General features: G+C 50.7%; 1 protein-coding gene across 3 annotated transcripts in view; it reads left to right on the forward strand.

The window, feature by feature from the left end:
* Nucleotides 1-17,074, forward strand: part of PLXNA2 (plexin A2) — a 138,652-nt gene that overhangs the window by 95,362 nt on the left and 26,216 nt on the right. For all 3 annotated transcript variants that reach the window (XM_071768184.1, XM_071768181.1, XM_071768182.1), the window contains exons 10-15: nucleotides 3,775-3,975; nucleotides 5,446-5,542; nucleotides 5,868-6,061; nucleotides 10,562-10,713; nucleotides 13,689-13,806; nucleotides 16,478-16,614. In XM_071768184.1, coding sequence (XP_071624285.1) covers nucleotides 3,775-3,975; nucleotides 5,446-5,542; nucleotides 5,868-6,061; nucleotides 10,562-10,713; nucleotides 13,689-13,806; nucleotides 16,478-16,614 — 899 coding nt within the window. The remainder of the gene's footprint in view (nucleotides 1-3,774; nucleotides 3,976-5,445; nucleotides 5,543-5,867; nucleotides 6,062-10,561; nucleotides 10,714-13,688; nucleotides 13,807-16,477; nucleotides 16,615-17,074) is intronic.

The following is a 17,074-nucleotide window of genomic DNA, read 5'->3' on the forward strand; positions in this document are numbered from 1 at the left end:
TGCTCCCCTTCCCAGGAGCATGAATGGAGAATAATGTGTTTCCATGAGTGACGGGGACTGTAATTTATATCATTGGGGGCACAACTGAGAGCCAGGGATTTACATTCAGCTGACAGACTCGTTTATGTTTATAACTTGAAAATACGTGTAGCAAGTTAACATTTGTAGGGAGTCCTGGGTTGTTTTTTTTTTAAGATGAAAATTACAAAAACATTATATTTTCTTCCACTTGGGCTAAATTCCACAGTCAAAAGAAATGTCTGCAATTTCTAGGCATCTTTTTCCAAATAAGAGCAAGAAGATTTGACCTACTAAAGCTGCTCTGTTAAACACAAATAATAACCATGGGTGCTCTGCTCCGCTCCAGAGACAGATGTGTATTGTGGGTCTTTAAGGTATTTATAGACCCTGGAATCTTTGAGGCTAAGAAGTGTTGGAGAAGCATAAAATGCCTTTGTAAATTGTGTGTGGTGATGGTTCATAGGCAGAATATTCCCCGAGAGCCTTTGCCACTCATGTGTCAGAGCCTTGTCTTCCTCCAGCAGATCCTCTGATCTGTGTTTATTCTGGTGTACAGAAGTCAAGCAGCATAATGAGAGGATTCAGCATGTTTGTTTAGTGAGAGGAAGCAATAATGGCTTTTCTAACTCACTGCAGGATTTACTTCTCATGAATTAAAAAACAAAGTAAACTGATTATGGAACAAATTGGATATTCTGCTGGCTGCAGCTCTCTCCTTTTTATTCTCTGTTTTTCTGGATGCTCAGCTCTTTGTGGCAGTAACGTGGGGAAATGCAGAACTGAGGGTTCTGACAAAACCAGGGATGGTCTCGTTATTTACCCCACGAGGGGACCTTGGCCAAGCCACTCAGCTCTGAGTGCTGGTGCCACCAACCACTTCGTTCCCATAAAGTGAACAAGAAACGAGAGAGGCATTGCTGAAGCTGACACCACAGCCCTGCCAACCTCATTTGTGTTAGCACTGCCTTCTAGATCAGGTAGCACATTGAGGAGGTGGTGAATGGAGACCCCAGGTGAGCCTTTGCCATGGCATCACCCACCCGTGGGTGCAGTGTGGGACCCAAGTGCCACCGCAGCAACACCCACGGGACACCCGACATGTTCCAGGGACCTGGGTCTACATCCCTGTGGCAGGAGCTGAAAAAAGCAAATGGAATAAAGCTCTGAACACAAAGCCTGGATGGGAAATGGCACAAAGAGGGAGATGAGGGCTTCCAGCAGCACTTCTGCAGCATCCGTGGGATGGGAGCAAACCCCGTGCCCTCCGCAAGCCCCTGGAGCTTCTGAGGCTTTGCTTGCTCAGCTGATAAATTCAGCAGTAATGGGGCTCCCCATGAGTGCCCTGGGCTTTTGGGAGCATGGCATCTTCCTAAATATCCCTTTGTATCAAACGAACATCCCCTTGTTAGTGTGATCACCAGAGCTGTCAGCAGCACACAGGGGCTGCCTACCCCGAGCGGCTCCGTGACTCTTTTTTTTTCACCAAAATCCCAATGTGACATTTTTTCTCCCACTGAAACCGAAGGGAATAAAATCCATTATGTCCTACTCATCTCTAATGATGGCAGAACAATTTTTGCTACCAGCATTTTCAGCACTACAGAGCAGATTTGAAACCAAAAATCTCCTCTCCCGTGTCTCTAAAGGAAGAAATTTTTCTTTAGCAGTCGTCTCACGAAAGGCCCTGGCCAGGAAGGATAATGGTCCATAACATATTCATTATTTTCAGGACTGAGCACTGAGGTTCTCCCACCGGTGATGTGGTTGGGGATTTTTTTGTTTTCAGTCACAATGTAATAAAAGATTCCATAGTTCCAGGATGCCTCCCCTCTCAAACCTGAGCTTTCTGCAGAGCTTGGGGACCTCTGCACTGGAGCCACTTGGGTCCCCTGGGACCTTGGTGTGACCTGGAGGTTAAATGCAAAACCTTAAAGGCAGCCAGGTCTGGAGCAGAAGGTGGTACAGGTGTGTGGGGCATATCAAGGAGGAGAGGAGGTGTGTGCCAAGCTGGCAGAGCTGGCAGCTGGAAGGGAAATGCTGTGAATCTCTGGAGTTTGCTGGGGGTTGTGTAAAGGTTGATGGGGGTCGGATTCGTGATACCAGGGTCTGCTGGAACCTCAGAGACAAGTTTCCTGCTGGCATTCCCTTCCCTTCCCTTCCCTTCCCTTCCCTTCCCTTCCCTTCCCTTCCCTTCCCTTCCCTTCCCTTCCCTTCCCTTCCCTTCCCTTCCCTTCCCTTCCCTTCCCTTCCCTTCCCTTCCCTTCCCTTCCCTTCCCTTCCCTTCCCTTCCCTTCCCTTCCCTTCCCTTCCCTTCCCTTCCCTTCCCTTCCCTTCCCTTCCCTTCCCTTCCCTTCCCTTCCCTTCCCTTCCCTTCCCTGCCTGTGACCTGGCTGGTGGAGTCTGAAGTCTCTCTTGGCTGTTAATCCGTGAAAGTCCCTGTTAGAAATAAAATAAAAGATATATGAGGAGAAGTGCCAGTAAAAAGGTTTATGAGGCAGCAGTTTAAGTTCTGCTTTCTCCAGACTGGGGCAGCCTCTGGTTCTCATTTACAACTTTCCTGAGCCAGCAGAGAGACCACATCCCCCTGCCTGGCACTGAGCTGGGCTGGAATGGGGCTGGGTGAGGGTCTCAATGCTCAGGTGAGGTCCTCAGGTGAGCTGGGGATTTTCTTCTGGCTCCTCAATCCCAGCAGGAATCTGGGGAGGGACAACTCTCCCTGCAGAGCCAGCCAGGGGATTTGCTTTTGTTGCCAAGCAGAGTGGCAGAGGGCTTGGGGTGGCAGTGTGAGATTTGGCAGAAGGAAGGGAGATGTCAGTCAATTTTTTTTTTAAACTTCTACTTCAGCTCGGAATTAATCACTTAGTGTCAGGTGCTTCCAGGTACTTAGGTGCTGAGTTTCATTAGATCAAAGCAAATTAGAGCTGAACAGAATGTAAATGCTGCTGATGGTCAGAGCCTTTGTCTCTGTGTGTTGCAGTTCTTGGTATAGAAATTATAGAAAAACTGTATTTTCCAGTGTGTTACAAAGAGATAATGTCCAGAATGTGGAGATCTCACGGGAGGAATGGCATAAAATTGCCAGGCACTGATAGGTTGTTGGTTTTGGGTTTTTTTTGCACTTCATCTCAGAGGATGTGAATACTCCATCCCTACCTTTCTGGGTACTGATTGAAACCAAATCCTCCCATCCTTGGACATCCCTTCCAAGAGCAGGGAAGAGAATTGCTTTAGGGATAGAAAGGGCAGTTTGGTGCTGATAAAGCAGAAATTAATTCAGAAAGGAATGGCCCAGTGATGTCATTTTGGTCAAGTAAAGCCGGGTGGGACAGTACCTGGTGGGAAGCAGATCCCACCCGGGTCAGTCTGGCTCTGAAGCAGCAGCAGCTGAGGAGTGTAAGGAATGAAATGGGATTAGGAGGTGTCCAGGGGAGCACAGTGTGCAGCTGGGAGCAGCCCCTGGCCCTCCTGGAGCAGCTGATAAGGCACTGCCACTGCTTCTGTCTCTGCAGATAAAAGCCAGGGCAGGCTCAGAGCAGGGAGGGTGCCTGAGATTTATCCCCTGAGTCCTGGGGTCCCTCCTGTCACTGCTGGCACAAAATCAGTGCCAGTCCCAGAGCTGGGGGACTCCAATGGGAGTTTCTTTATTGCTGCACTTAACCTGCAGCTGCCTGGGCTTGGTCCTGTGTGTCCAGGAGGTGCTGGCACAGCTGAGCCCATCATTACTGTAACCTCTCCTTTTCTGTTGCCTCCCAGGACTGTCCCCAGCTCTTCCCCACGGAGGAGATCCTGATCCCAGTGGGAGAGGTGAAACCCATCACCCTGAAGGCAAGAAACCTCCCCCAGCCCCAGTCGGGGCAGAGAGGCTACGAGTGTGTGCTCAGCATCCAGGGAATCATCCACCGTGTGCCCGCCCTGCGCTTCAACAGCTCCAGTGTCCAGTGCCAGAACAGCTCGGTGAGACCCCAGGGGGGACCTGAGCCACCTGGGGGGCACCTCCCAGCAGCTGCCAAGGGGGTGGGCTCAGCTTCAGGGAGAGGGAAAAATCCCCCAGATAATTCCAACTCACGGGTGGGAAGAAGAGCCTTGATCTGGTGGTTCCCTGGCTGACTGCGGGGAGTCGGTGAGGGGATGGGGATGGGGATGGGAAGGAGGAAGAGGAAGAGGAGGAGGAGAAGGAGGAGGAGGAAGGAAGGAAGGAAGGAAGGAAGGGAGGAAGGAAGGAAGGAAGGAAGGAAGGAAGGAAGGAAGGAAGGAAGGAAGGAAGGAAGGAAGGAAGGAAGGAAGGAAGGAAGGAAGGAAGGAAGGAAGGAAGGAAGGAAGGAAGGAAGGAAGGAAGGAAGGAAGGAAGGAAGGAAGGAAGGAAGGAAGGAAGGAAGGAAGGAAGGAAGGAAGGAAGGAAGGAAGGAAGGAAGGAAGGAAGGAAGGAAGGAAGGAAGGAAGGGAAGGAAGGAAGGAAGGGAGGAAGGAAAGAAGGAAGGAAGGAAGGAAGGAAGGAAGGAAGGAAGGAAGGAAGGAAGGAAGGAAGGAAGGAAGGAAGGAAGGAAGGAAGGAAGGAAGGGAGGGAGGGAGGGAGGGAGGGAGGGAGGGAGGGAGGGAGGGAGGGAGGGGAGGAGGAAGAAGCAGGAGGAGGAGGAGGAGGAGGAGGAGAGGAGGAGGAGGAGGGGTTGTGAGGAAGGTGTTACGGCAGGCTAATTCATGCTGAGGAGATAAGGTGGGGACAGCCAAAGCTGTCTGATTTGGTTTTATCATCCTTCCCTCTTCCAAGACAGGGTGGCTGGGCTCACTCATTTAAGTCTTTTTAGTGGTCTTCTGATTGACTTCAAGAGAGCATCAGAATGGGGCCTCACTGGTGTGATAATGGGATGTTCAGAATCCACTGGGAATTCACCTAGAGCATCCTCCTGCCCCCCAGGCTGTCCAAGGCTCATTCAAGCCAGTGCCAGGCTGGACCAGGCAGAAGCCAAAGCTGGGCAAGGCCCTCTCTGCTCTGCACCTTCTCATTTTGCTCAGGCATTGCCTGTTTCATCAGGCAGAGCCCTGCAGCAGGAATTTGAAGCTCCCAGTCCTGCTGGGGTGCCTGGTGCCTGTGTCAGGAGATAGCCTGAAGGCAGGAGCCCTTCCAGGCTGATTAACTGGAGGGGCTGCATTGATAAACCTGGAGACTGAGTGACAAGAGCTGCTGCTCTTAGTGGAATAATTAATTAATCTATTGCTTCTCCCAAGGACTGGATCTGATTTAATTATCTCTTCCTGGTGAGGAAGAGTCTAAGTAGGACCTTGGAGGTGTGGAAGTGGTGGTGGTTCAGACCTCAGCCTGGTTTTAGGCAGAGAATTGGTCAGGTTTTCTTTGGCAAAAATAATCTTTTCCTGTTCATGTCTCTGATACACCCTCCCAAGCATTTCACCCTCCATCTTCTCCTTCAGTATCTCTATGATGGGATGGACATAAGCAACTTAGCAGTGGACTTTGCTGTGGTTTGGAATGGGAACTTTGTTATTGACAACCCAGAGGATCTGAAAGGTAAATTCTGCTGGAGCTGGGGAGGGAGGGAGGGATGGGGGCGATGGGGCTGGGCAGTGGCTGCTGGGACAGAGGGGTGTTTTCTGCCATGGCTCTGTCTGCACCCAGAGATGCTGTGGTGCTGGTGGGTCCTGCTTTGAGAGCAGCTCACTCTGCTTCACCCATAGTGGTGCTCCCCGAGTCCATCCTTGGCTTTGGAAAAAAAAAAACAAACCCCATCCCGCAGCTCCCGGAGCCCAAACTCCCCCCCTGCCTTTGCTCCCCAGCCCAGGAGCAGCCACAGCCCAGTGTCAGCATCCCAACCCTTGGTCCCCTCTCCCTGCAGTTCACCTCTACAAGTGTGCAGCCCAGCGGGAGAGCTGCGGGCTCTGCCTCAAGGCCGACCCCAAGTTCGAGTGCGGGTGGTGCAGCGGGGAGGCCAAGTGCACCCTGCACCCCCACTGCAGCTCCCCCAGCACCCAGCCCTGGCTCGACTGGTCCAGCCACAACGTCAAGTGCTCCAACCCCCGCATCACCGAGGTAAGAGCTGGCCCCTCCCCACCACCCCTCCTTCCAGCCTGGGTTTGTGTCTCCCTCCCCTACTCTCTGTGAAATCAACACGGACCCCCCCTGGGGGGTGCAGCCCACTGGCAATGGGAGAGGTGTGAGGGTGATCGCTCATTAAACCAGGGTGCTAATCAACCTCTACTTGGTGCTGCTGATCTGTCTGTTCAGAGCAAAATTTCTCCCTGGGGCATTTTTAGCAGGGAAACTGCACTGATGCTGGTGCTGGTTCTGTTAGGAGTGACATTTGTGCCAGGTGGGAATGAAAGAAGGTTTGGGTTGCTCCCTAAATTAACTCCCAGGAAAAAATCCTCCTTGCCCTGTGCCTGTGTCCACACTGCAGAAATGGGTGGGTGGATGGGAAGTGCTGATGCTCCTGGCTGCAGAAAGGCCCGGCAGGAGCACAAACCCTTCCAGCACACAAACCTTTGCCAGCCCTGTACCTCTGGGTGTTTCCTCCTGGCTCTGACTGGTTCAACTGGTGTAGAAACTGGGCTGGTGCAGAGGAGCAGAGGTGGTGATGCTGCCTGCAGCCAGCTGTGGAAGCACTAAGAAAAGTTGAGAGTCTGTTGTTTCCTTGTTTGGGTTTTTGTTTGGCAAGTCATAGCTATTTTTACAGAGAACAAAAATGAGCCCTAGAACATTCCTGGATATTCACCTTGTCCTGCCAGCAGTCAGAACCCAAAGTTTTCTTCCCCGAGTCTTGTTCTGCTTGCACCAGCTACAGGATGCAAAGCAGGTTCTGCCTGAGATTTTCCTCACCATAAACCATTCAGACAGTTGTAACGTTGAAGATGTCTCAGATTTCCTTATTTACCCTCCCTGGAGCTAAGCAGAGAAGAGGAAAAGCCCCAAGTGACTGGCAGGGAAGCTGTGCCAGGCTGGCTCTGGCTCTGGCTCTGGCTCTGCCACCCAGGGTTTTATCACTGGCCAACTCGAAAGCAACACTTTTGGGCTCTGTCCAAGGAGAAAAGAGCAGAGCTTTGCTGTCACAGCTTTCTTGTCTCCATAAGCAGGGCTGGCTGTGTCTCAGGCTCCCCAGGGGATGTTTGGAATCTCAGGAGATTGTTGAGAGGGAGTCTGAAGATGAGAGGATCGGGTTGGAGATGTCAGTGCTTTCCTTGGCTTGTTCCACCATGGGTGTCAGGGGAAGAAAATCCACAGCTGAGGATCACTGAGGCTAAAAGAGCCTTTGACAGAGGCTGCTTTTCACTCCTTTTGCTTCATCTGGCCAGGTTCACCCTTGCTGTTAAGCCAAAGGTCAAGGGCTGTGCTCCCAGGTGCCAGTGCCTTCAGGGGATGCATGAATAGTGAGAGGAGATCATGTTCTTCTAGTCATAAAGTAAATGAGCAGTAGGACACACACAGCCCTGCTCCTGTTCTGAGGGAGAAGCCCAGCTGTCACCAGCAGTGTCCCTCTAACAGCCTCAAACTTCCACACAGTCTGGGGTCTTAGCAATAAATAAATAAAAATCAGTTTCTTGCGAGCAAGCAGCACTCTGATCTCCTCTTCATTTACTTGCAGGCCTCATTAATATAACATCAGTGCAACAAACAGCTGAGGGGGGGGCAGCGTCAGGCTGAATAATGGAGTTGCTCTGCTGAGATAACAATTAGGTTCTGAATGTGCTATCAGCTAAGGCAGAGCCAAGGAGGGATCATGCAGGGATGACAATGCTTATGTGCTGCTCCCCTGCTGGGCTCATCAGCTGGGATCCAGCTAGGTTGGAGCAGGATGAAAAAAAAGACAAAGGCAGTGAAGGTGGAGGAGACTTTGGGAAGGGGAGAGGGGTCGTGGCATTTATTCTGGGAGCTGGCTGCTCCCTCCTCACCCTGACAGATGCCAAGTGGTTGTTGTGCAGATCAGTCTTAGGCTCATGGCTCACCTCCAGCTCCAGAAGGAAAGTCCCAGCTGACTCACAGACAGTCCTAGGTCTCCCCTGTCTCATGCACACACTTTTTCTGGAGGCTAAATCTGGTTTTGTGTCAGCCATGCGACCAGCAAGATGTGAGCAAACATCCTGCGTCTTTATAGCAGTGTCTTCTGCAGGCTGGGGAGGGAAATGTGCTGGCACAGGGGGGTGTGTGGGCAGCCTCCTGGATCCCAGCCTCAGGAATCCCTTGGATCCTCACCTTGGTTTCAAGTGAGAAGCAGCAAGAACAGAAATGTGGTGGTGCATCTTCATCCCTTAGGTGATGTGAGGGTACCCGAGCTCCTCCCAACACCTGCTTCAACTCTGGGTCTGGGTCCTCTCTCTGAATCCTGCAGTGCTTTGTATTGCATTAACCCTTCTCTGAGCAGCAGGAATGGGCTTGATGAAGGGCACTGGGTTCCTGATTTGTTTCATGCCCAGACATGTGGCCAGTGTTGAGAGGAGAGGTGACCTGCTCGGAATAACTGGGGATCAGCAAAGCCAAGGCTCTGCCTCCCAGACCCCACTTTAGATCTCAGCCACTTTCAAACTTCTTCACTTCTTCAGACATCCTAAAAATATTCCAGCAGAGTTGCAGGCTCCTAAACAGTAAATATAAAACTCCAGATAATTGCTTTGTTTTTCCTTCGTTGTCCTTTGCGTGGAGAATTTTGATCCTCTGCAGACCTCTGAGTGGAAAGCTGTTCTGCTAAAGAACATTTCTTGAGACTGGGGAATATTTCTCCTAAATATTGTCTGTCTCTAACCAGAAATCTGGAGGGGAAGGCAGAGGCCAGAGGTGCCTGGGCAGCACGAAGGGACCTGGGGATCTGCCGGGATGGGTGATGCTCCCAGATGCTCCCAGGAGTCACCAGTGCTGGGTGCAATGGGACCTTTAAGACTTATCTGCTTTCTTTCTGTGATTTTGACTGAATCTCTCCAGCTGTAATTAATTGAATGCATCTGTTCAAACCCTGGGGCTGCTTTATGGCACAGTTACTTCAAAACTGTTCAATTAGCGGCCACTAAAATCTAGGTCGAGTGGAGCTCCATATTGGGGATTTTCCAGGTCAGGACATTTTGAAAATACTGCTTGGGCTCAGCTTTGTTCAGTGAGGCCCCTGCCCTTCACTGGTTGTGGTAGGGTTGGGAAATGGCAAACTGTGACTTTTTGGTTGGGTTTTTGTTGTTGGTTTTTTTTTTTTTTTTTTTTGGATGAGACAAGGAGCCTGGCGGTGTAAGTGCTCCAGGAAATGTGTTTTAACATAATCTGGAGCTGCAAAGGACAGATGTAACTGTCAGGGATATGTGAAATGCTGGGGATTCCCAGCTCCTGATGGAAACATTCCCAGTGCAGACCTCGTGCAGTACAGGTGGAGGTTGCAGGGATTTTTCTGAGCTGAGGGATAGGAGCTCGGGGAGCTCCAGGAGTGTGGGGTAAGGGAAGGAGATTCTACAGGGATGAGTTACAGGAAAGAGCCAAGTGTAGGGAGAACACATGAGGAACCTCAGTGGTGTGCTTGAAGGGAGAAGGAGGAAGAAATTAAAGGCCACAAAGAGGAAGGAGGGGTCCATGGCCAAACCTGGGGGTCTCACTCAGCCTGGGGGATGCAGGTTGCCTGGAGCTGATGTTCTGCTCCTTCCCAACCCACCCGTGCCCAGGGGACAGAGAGCTCTTAAACATGGTGAAAGGAAAGCAGTCATCTTCCCAGAAAGCATAAGGAAAAGGGTTTGAAGAGCTCAGGTCTTTTGTCAAAGACAGTGGTGGAGCAAACAGGCATAAACAAGATTTATCCATTAAATTAATTGTATTGCATTATTATGGGATATGCTTATTTATTAGTAATAGCTGTAGCTTGTGGAAGATAAGCAACTTGCCCAAAAGCAACAACAGACTGATGGCAGATCCAGGACAAGTATTTGAGAGTCCTGGATGCAAGTTTTGTGACTCTACATTACTGTAATTTATACTCCTAATTGAAGAGGATATTGTCCTTAATGAAAGTCTACAGAAGCAGAGATGACTCTGGCTGAGGCAGGCTATAAACAGGCAGCTTTAAAGCACACACCTCACCCCTTAACCTTTTAAAGTCATTTGAGGTGCCAGCTTGCTAATAAAATGTGACTTTAACATTCAGAAAACAGCCCAGGCAGAAGTTAGAGTTCTCCAAAGCAGCAGGCTACTTCTGGAAGGTGACTTATTGCCTTCTGTAAATATAAAACAAGGAGCCAGTCTCATCTTCCTGCAAGGCTCTCTGGGGGATAGCATTGCCCATGCTTCTTGGCTAGCTCAGGAACCTTGATGTCCTCTTTCAGAGCATGGCACAGACAGGTCCCAGCATCCTTGGGCTCAAATCTGTGTGTGCTGCACTGGCCTGGGTCTGAGCTTCTCCAGGACATCCAAAGAGGGGATGTGAGAAGGTGGCACTGGCCTGGGTTTGGCAGCAGGAGCAGAAGGAGTTTGCAACCTCACCTCCCCGGGCAAAGCAGAAGATCCAGAGAAGGGGTTGAAGCAGGAGGGGTGGCACTGGCTCAACTTTCCTGTGTCTTTTTTTCCCTCTAGATCCTGACAGTGTCAGGCCCCCCGGAAGGTGGGACGAGGGTGACCATCCGTGGGGTGAACCTGGGCCTGGATTTCTCCGAGATCGCCCACGGGGTGCAGGTGGCTGGGGTGCAGTGCACACCCCTGCCTGAGCACTACATCATCGCAGAACAGTGAGTGACCACGGGGCCCCGGGGCTGCCAACCTGCACAACACCACTTCCCTCACCTCCCTGATCCCTCCAAACCCCAGGCACCATCTCTCCACTTTTTCCAACCCTGCAGGAAGGGGTCTGGAGGTGGCCGGTCCGGTGCTGACAAAGGGACGAGATGCTGGGATGGGTTTAAACAGCACTTTCTGCTTTCATTAAGTGTTTTCTTCCCTTCCACACCTCAGTTCCTGCTTTGCTAAGCAACTCTGTCTGCTGAGCACCTTGCTGGTGCTGCTGAGCCTCCTCTGCCCCAGCACATTTGGAATTCAGGCAGCGCTGCCGCCCGCACACAGCCATTTGTTAGGCGGGCGAGGAGGTGACAGCAGCTCCATCCAAAAGGGGCCTCCACGGGAGTCAATTCATTTATTTCACTAAGGAAAACGTCAGCTGAAAATTAGAAAATAGTCTTGTAAGGGAGGATGGGTGAATAAACCTCCCCGAGTGACACCCGCTCCTGCTGCTGCTGCTTGGGAGGGGGTTGTTGTGGTGCCGGGGGCTCGGTGAGGGTCATTCCTGTAGGAATGAGGAGGGTCATTCCTGTAGGGCAGGAGAGGAGGGAGATTCAGTGTCTCCCCTTGGGGTGTCTGATCTCTCCTCCTGGGGACCTCGTGTGTGGCAGAGCTGTGGATGCTTGGGACAAGCCCCAGGATGCACGAGCGGTCCCAGCAGCAGAGCTCTGTCCCAGTTCAGCAGCAGCTGGAAGTTGTGGTGCTCTGGTGGTGAGATGCATGCAGAGGGTCCCTGCCACACTGGAAGGACCTTCTCACTGCCACACCTTTGGTTTGGTTTTTTTTGCTGACTCCTTGTCTTTGCTTCCCCACCGGTAAGGCAGACGTGACATTAATCTCCTCCTGGAAGGAACAGGGTGTCTCAGTCCATCATCCACAGTTTATCCATGCATCATCCCAGCACGGGATGAAGGGCACGAGGAGCATCCTTGCTGTCCTTGTGGGAGTGGCTCCAAGTGCTGCACTGACAGGGCTGTCCCTTCTGGTGGTTTGGGCTGTTCTGCTAAGCAGTATTTTGTCGGTTTTATTTCTCAAATAAAGGATAGAAGATTATGAAATTATCCTCCTTTGATGGTATGAAACCCTGATTTTATAATCATGGTTCTAATTACGGCTCTTGAGCTTTCAAAGTTTGTTAACATCATTAAAACATTTACCCTGGGCAGATAACAGCAAGCGTTAGCATGAGAGCTGCCTTTTAAAGATGAATACAGATAAAAGGCCCCTCTTAAGGCTTCTGTGGGCAGACTGAATTCCAGCACTGTAATGATTCACCATATGCTCCAGCCAGGCAATCTATCAGCCAGCAATTAGGTTAATGCTGGTGAAAGGGCCACTTAGCCCAGCAATCAGCACCCTACAGCTCTGCAGAATGCAGCATTTTGTAACAAGGTACCTGCTGGGAATTTGGCTTTTCTCGGGTTTGGGGATCAGGTGGACCAGGTCCCTCCTGCCCCTGTCCCACCCCTCTCCTGCCTGGTACTTATGGCCTGTATGGCAGCTGCTGCTTTACTGGCAAAGAGTTGAGTGTTGGTTGTTTTCCCATGTACTTTTCCTCTTGGTGTATTCTGGGGAAAAATTTCTGCTCTCTTCTGGTGCCAGTGGGCGTCAGGAACCCCTTCTCCTTGAGACCTGATGCTCCCAAATGCCAGCCATAGCCCTGGCCTCCTCACCCCAGTAATGAAAAAAACCAAAAAAAAGTAATGAAGGAGCAGGGAGAGGAGAAGTGAAATCTGGTTGCAGAGAGGCAGGGATGGGAGCACGTGGCAGATGAAGGCACACAGCTGAGCTGCTTCAGTTCCTATTCTCCAAAGGCAGTGCCTCTCCAGGCAACCCCTTTTGATGTGCAGGAATAAGGACTTGCACGCTGTACCTCCTTCCTAACGTGTATGTATTTCATTAGGCCTCCTGGCATCACCTGCCAATGCTGTCTGCAGGTTCTTTTTTTTCCTTTAGCCTCTTTATTTTATTTTATTTGTAGTGAATTTATGCTGCTGAAGGCAGCTGAAACTTTGCCTTCACAAACCAGAGCCTTGTGTGGGTTTGCATGTGCTGGGCAGAAGTGAGCGGCCCCCTCTGCACCCTCAGCCTTGTGGGGAAAGGATGCTCTGGAGGAAAGGGTAAAGGGTGCTCTGGCTCTTGCTCTGAGCCAGACACCAACCAGCATCTCCTCACCAGTGCCCTGAGGCAGGTTACTCCCACCCTGATGTTCCCAGTGCCTAGCAGGATGCTCCTGAGTTCATCTTCCCAGTGTTGTCATGGGAGCAGCAGCATCCATCCCCTTCGATGTCCCTTTGGGGAACCTCTCTGCCCTGCTGCCCTTTCCCTGGTCTCATCTCCAGCAGGCATGAGGTGTTTCCAGTGCTCTGGGATTTTTGGATCACAGACCCAGAGTGGTTCCCTACCTCGGGCTGGACCCAGGGGCTGCACTGGGCCACATGAGGAGCCCCAGGTCCCTCACTTTTGGTGTCACTAATTCCTTCTACCAGTGCCAGCCCTGTGTCTCCTGCAAAGGCTGCTCTCCAGGGCTGTCTCTATCATCCCCGAGCAGGTTTCTCCCTTTTTGATTAACTGGGAGACTGCAGTGTGAGCTGTTCCCTTAATGAACTCATCTGTTACTCTAAGGACTTCGCACTCGCTTTGCTACTGGCTAATGTATTGCCATTAGTGCTCTGCTTTGCTCTGGAGTTTACAGCTTGTAATAATTATGTCTAATTTTGATTTTTTTTTTTTTCCTTTAAATTACTACACGGGGTAAAAATAGACTCAGTAATTAACTTCTTCCAAAGAGGAAGATATCAAAGTAAAAGAGGGAGGGTGGGGGAAAAGAAAAAAAAGAAAAAAAAAAAAAATGCAGCCCTGCATGGAGCTGCACAGAGCACTGCTGGCTCCTCCTGCCAGAGCCTCACTGCAGCATTTCTGCTTCCAGGATCGTCTGTGAAATGGGGCGGGCGCTTCCCGGGATCAGCTCCGGCCCCGTGCTCCTCTGCATCGGGGAGTGCAAACCCGAGTTCACAGCCAAGTCCCTGCAGCAATACATGTTTGTGGTGAGTGGGTGCTGAGGAGGGGGGGACACGCAGCACAGACCCCCTGTGGGACAGCCCTGTGCATCTGTCACGTGGATGGGGTTCTACCCCGAAGGACAATGCCAAATTTTCATCTTTTTGTGATGCTTCCCCCCGTGGAGTTGCAGAACTCCCCGGTCAACAAGCTCAGAACAAACAGGGTTTGGGTGGGACCTGAACTTAGGGTTCCCACAGCTTTGGGTTTCAGCTTTGCAGCTCCCAAATAAACCCCTCCTGCGTTGCTGACTCCTTGCAGACTGCTCTGGTGTAACCCTGCAGGAACCTTACACCAAGTGCAGATTTGTTCTGTACCTCGGGGCTTTCCCTGCAGGAGGAATTGTCCAGGAGTTGCAGGTGGCTCTCAGGATTTTCCTCTCTTTGTAATGGACTTTGTTGCTTTGGTGCTGAGCTGATGGGGATGGATTGAGGGCACTGCTGCTTGCTCTTTTGGGAGATGTTTCTGTCCACACAGAGGCACTGATGGGTTTTTTGGTATGAACACCAGGAGTGAGCACCAGAGCCCATCCTCTGCAGCTCAGGTGCTGAGGTTCTTCTGGAAACCCAAGTGTCAGGCTGCAGATTGCATTTTTTCATGATGCCCTTTGGGATGGAAGAGTAATTCTACATCCAAGTATTCAGGGATATTTCTTTTTCTCCTCAGAGGGTGCCGGTTCAGTGAGGGCTTTCTCCATCCACCTTTGGGCTGCTGGGCTTCTGTTCATTGTATGGGTTGTTTCTTTCTGTTGTTTAATTAGCAGCCTTTTGATTCAGAAACTTAAAAGCCAGAGCTGGGCTTTCTCCTATCTCCAGTTCCACCTAAACAGGGCACTTCATCCACCCAATTGATTTTGTGCTTAGCAGAGCCAGTATGCAGGGCCATGCCAGCACTCAGCAATTGTCCACAATTTGTAAAGTAATTGGGAGATAAATCAGAGCAACCCCTGCCATCCCCTTGGCGTTGTGAGGAACATCCCCCCTGGGACTGCAGTTATATCATAACATAGCAGGGGGATAAATATCACCATGATTTGCTGGGATGGGCCAGAAACCCCTCTGAGCATCACTGGGCACTGACAGCCTGGTCCCCAAATTTGCTGGTCCTGTGTGACACCAGGAGGATGCTCTCTTGCTTTGCTTTAAATAATAACCAGAAGCCAGTGGAAGGTAATTGGGGAGATGCATCTTGGAGCTGTACTTTGCAGCAACCTGGTGAGCATCTGCTGAGCATTATCATCCCCTGCATTGTTACTTTCTCTGATTATATCTTTTTTTTTTTTCCTTTTCCTCAGGCATCTAAAACTTCTAGCACATAATTTCCTTTTGTTAGTTGTCCTCTCTCTTTAGGGGTGCCACAATTTCCATCACAGCTGGTTCATGCCACTGAAATCAGTAGTAAAATTGATTATTACCTCCAAGCAGAGCTGTTTTCCAACCCTGGGGGGGCTCATGCCTCAGGGAGCTCACCCAGTGCCTGGCACAGCACAGGAGTGATGCTCTCACCTTCACTGCACCCATTTCCTCTGGGGAGGTGGAACCTTGGGGCTGCTTTGGGTCTGTAAATCCATCATAATCATCACCAAATCACGAGAAGGGGGAAAACTAATTCAGGTTTCAGGCCCTCCTCCAGTGCTGGCCTTACCCCGGCCTTGGGAGGTTTTGGAGGTCTCTGGGTGAGCCCTTGGCTCTCCTGTGGTTTCCTTATTTACAGGAATGAGAGCTCAGGATTAGAACCTGAGTTTCCATTTGTGAACATTTCCCTCCTGCCACATTTTTCCCCAGTTCCTCACAACAGGGGGGGATTATGTGGCTTCCTCTGCTCTATTCAGGAGTCAGGGTCCAACAGGCTTTTGGTCCAAGCTGCTTTGGCAAATGCTGTGGCACCCCAATAGCAGATGTTGCCTTGTGGAAAGAGGACAAACCCACTGAGCTGCCAAGCAGGAGGTGCCAGGGGAGTGGAGCTGGGAAGCTGCCAGCTTCTGCAGTTGAGAGTCATACAGAGGGTAATGTGAAAGTATTGGTAAAACAATTTGGTAATAGCCACAGATTGAAAACAAATTAAAAGGGTACCTGTGCTCTGCAGATTCTATTAGGAAGGATAAATAGGTGTCAGGGTGGAAGGCAGGACTAAGAAGTGGCACTGCTGCAATAATATCACTGAGAAAATGTTGGGTGGGATCTCAGTTCACCCACCAAGGATTTTTCCATCAGCAATGGGAGCTCTGCCTCCCCAGTGCTGTCTCTGGTGGCTCATCTGAAGCTGGAGCTGATGCCATGGCCTGTCTCCTGCTTCTCCAGTGCTCCCCAGTGGGCTTTATTTGATGCTCTACCACATAGGCAAACTTTAAACATTTAGGTTCAAATTTCCATTTTGTCAGTTTGGGCTATGCTTAGGTTTGGCTGTTGCAGTACAAACAGCTTACTGGTTGTTTAGGAACAAAGATGAAGGTAAATCCATATTTTTCCAAGGGTGAATTTGCAATTGTTCTGTTGAGACACATCTCTGGGTTTGAAAACCTAGCAGGAGATCTTTCAGATGCCTGGGGTGTTTCCCCATTTTGCTGCTTCATTTCAAAAAGGGGAGAAGATCCTGGGGGGATGGTGCTCAGCCTTGCCACAGGTGAGAGCACTGACTTTGTCCTTTTTCTCTCTCCAGACTCCAGCAGTGAGTTTCCTGAATCCCAGCCGTGGTCCAGAGTCAGGAGGGACGATGGTGACCATCTCTGGGCACTACCTGGGAGCTGGCAGCCACGTCTCAGTGCTCCTGGGGAACCAGACCTGTGAATTCTATGGGTAAGGGGGGAACTGGACCAGCACGGGCTCCTCAGCTTTGCACCACATCAGCTCCCATCAGTACCTATCCCCAGCACATCCATCCCTCCCCTCAGGGATTCCTATGGAAAATTTGTTTTCTACCCAGCAGTGTAAACACAGATCTGAAATGTTTAATGGGGTTAAAAGAAGATAGAGAGGATACAGCTGTGTGCAGCTGTGCACATCCATGCCCTGTCCCAGGTGCACAGGCAGTTTGCATTTCCTAGCATGGGCACAGCCTCTGGGGGAACCTAAGCAAAGGTGTGTGATGTGCAAAGGGATTCTGCCTCTCAGATCCTCACTCAGGCTTCCCAGGAGGAATGGAGAAAGTTTCTAGGAATGTAAAGAGCCCTGGAGGTGAATTTCTCAGCTGGAAGACTGAGAAGTTTGCTGGTACAGGAGCTGTGGGCGTTCAGCTGTGGGAGCATTTGGGATGTGA

The sequence above is a fragment of the Heliangelus exortis genome, chromosome 25 (genome assembly GCF_036169615.1).
Source record: "Heliangelus exortis chromosome 25, bHelExo1.hap1, whole genome shotgun sequence".
Classification (NCBI taxonomy): Eukaryota; Metazoa; Chordata; class Aves; order Apodiformes; family Trochilidae; genus Heliangelus; species Heliangelus exortis.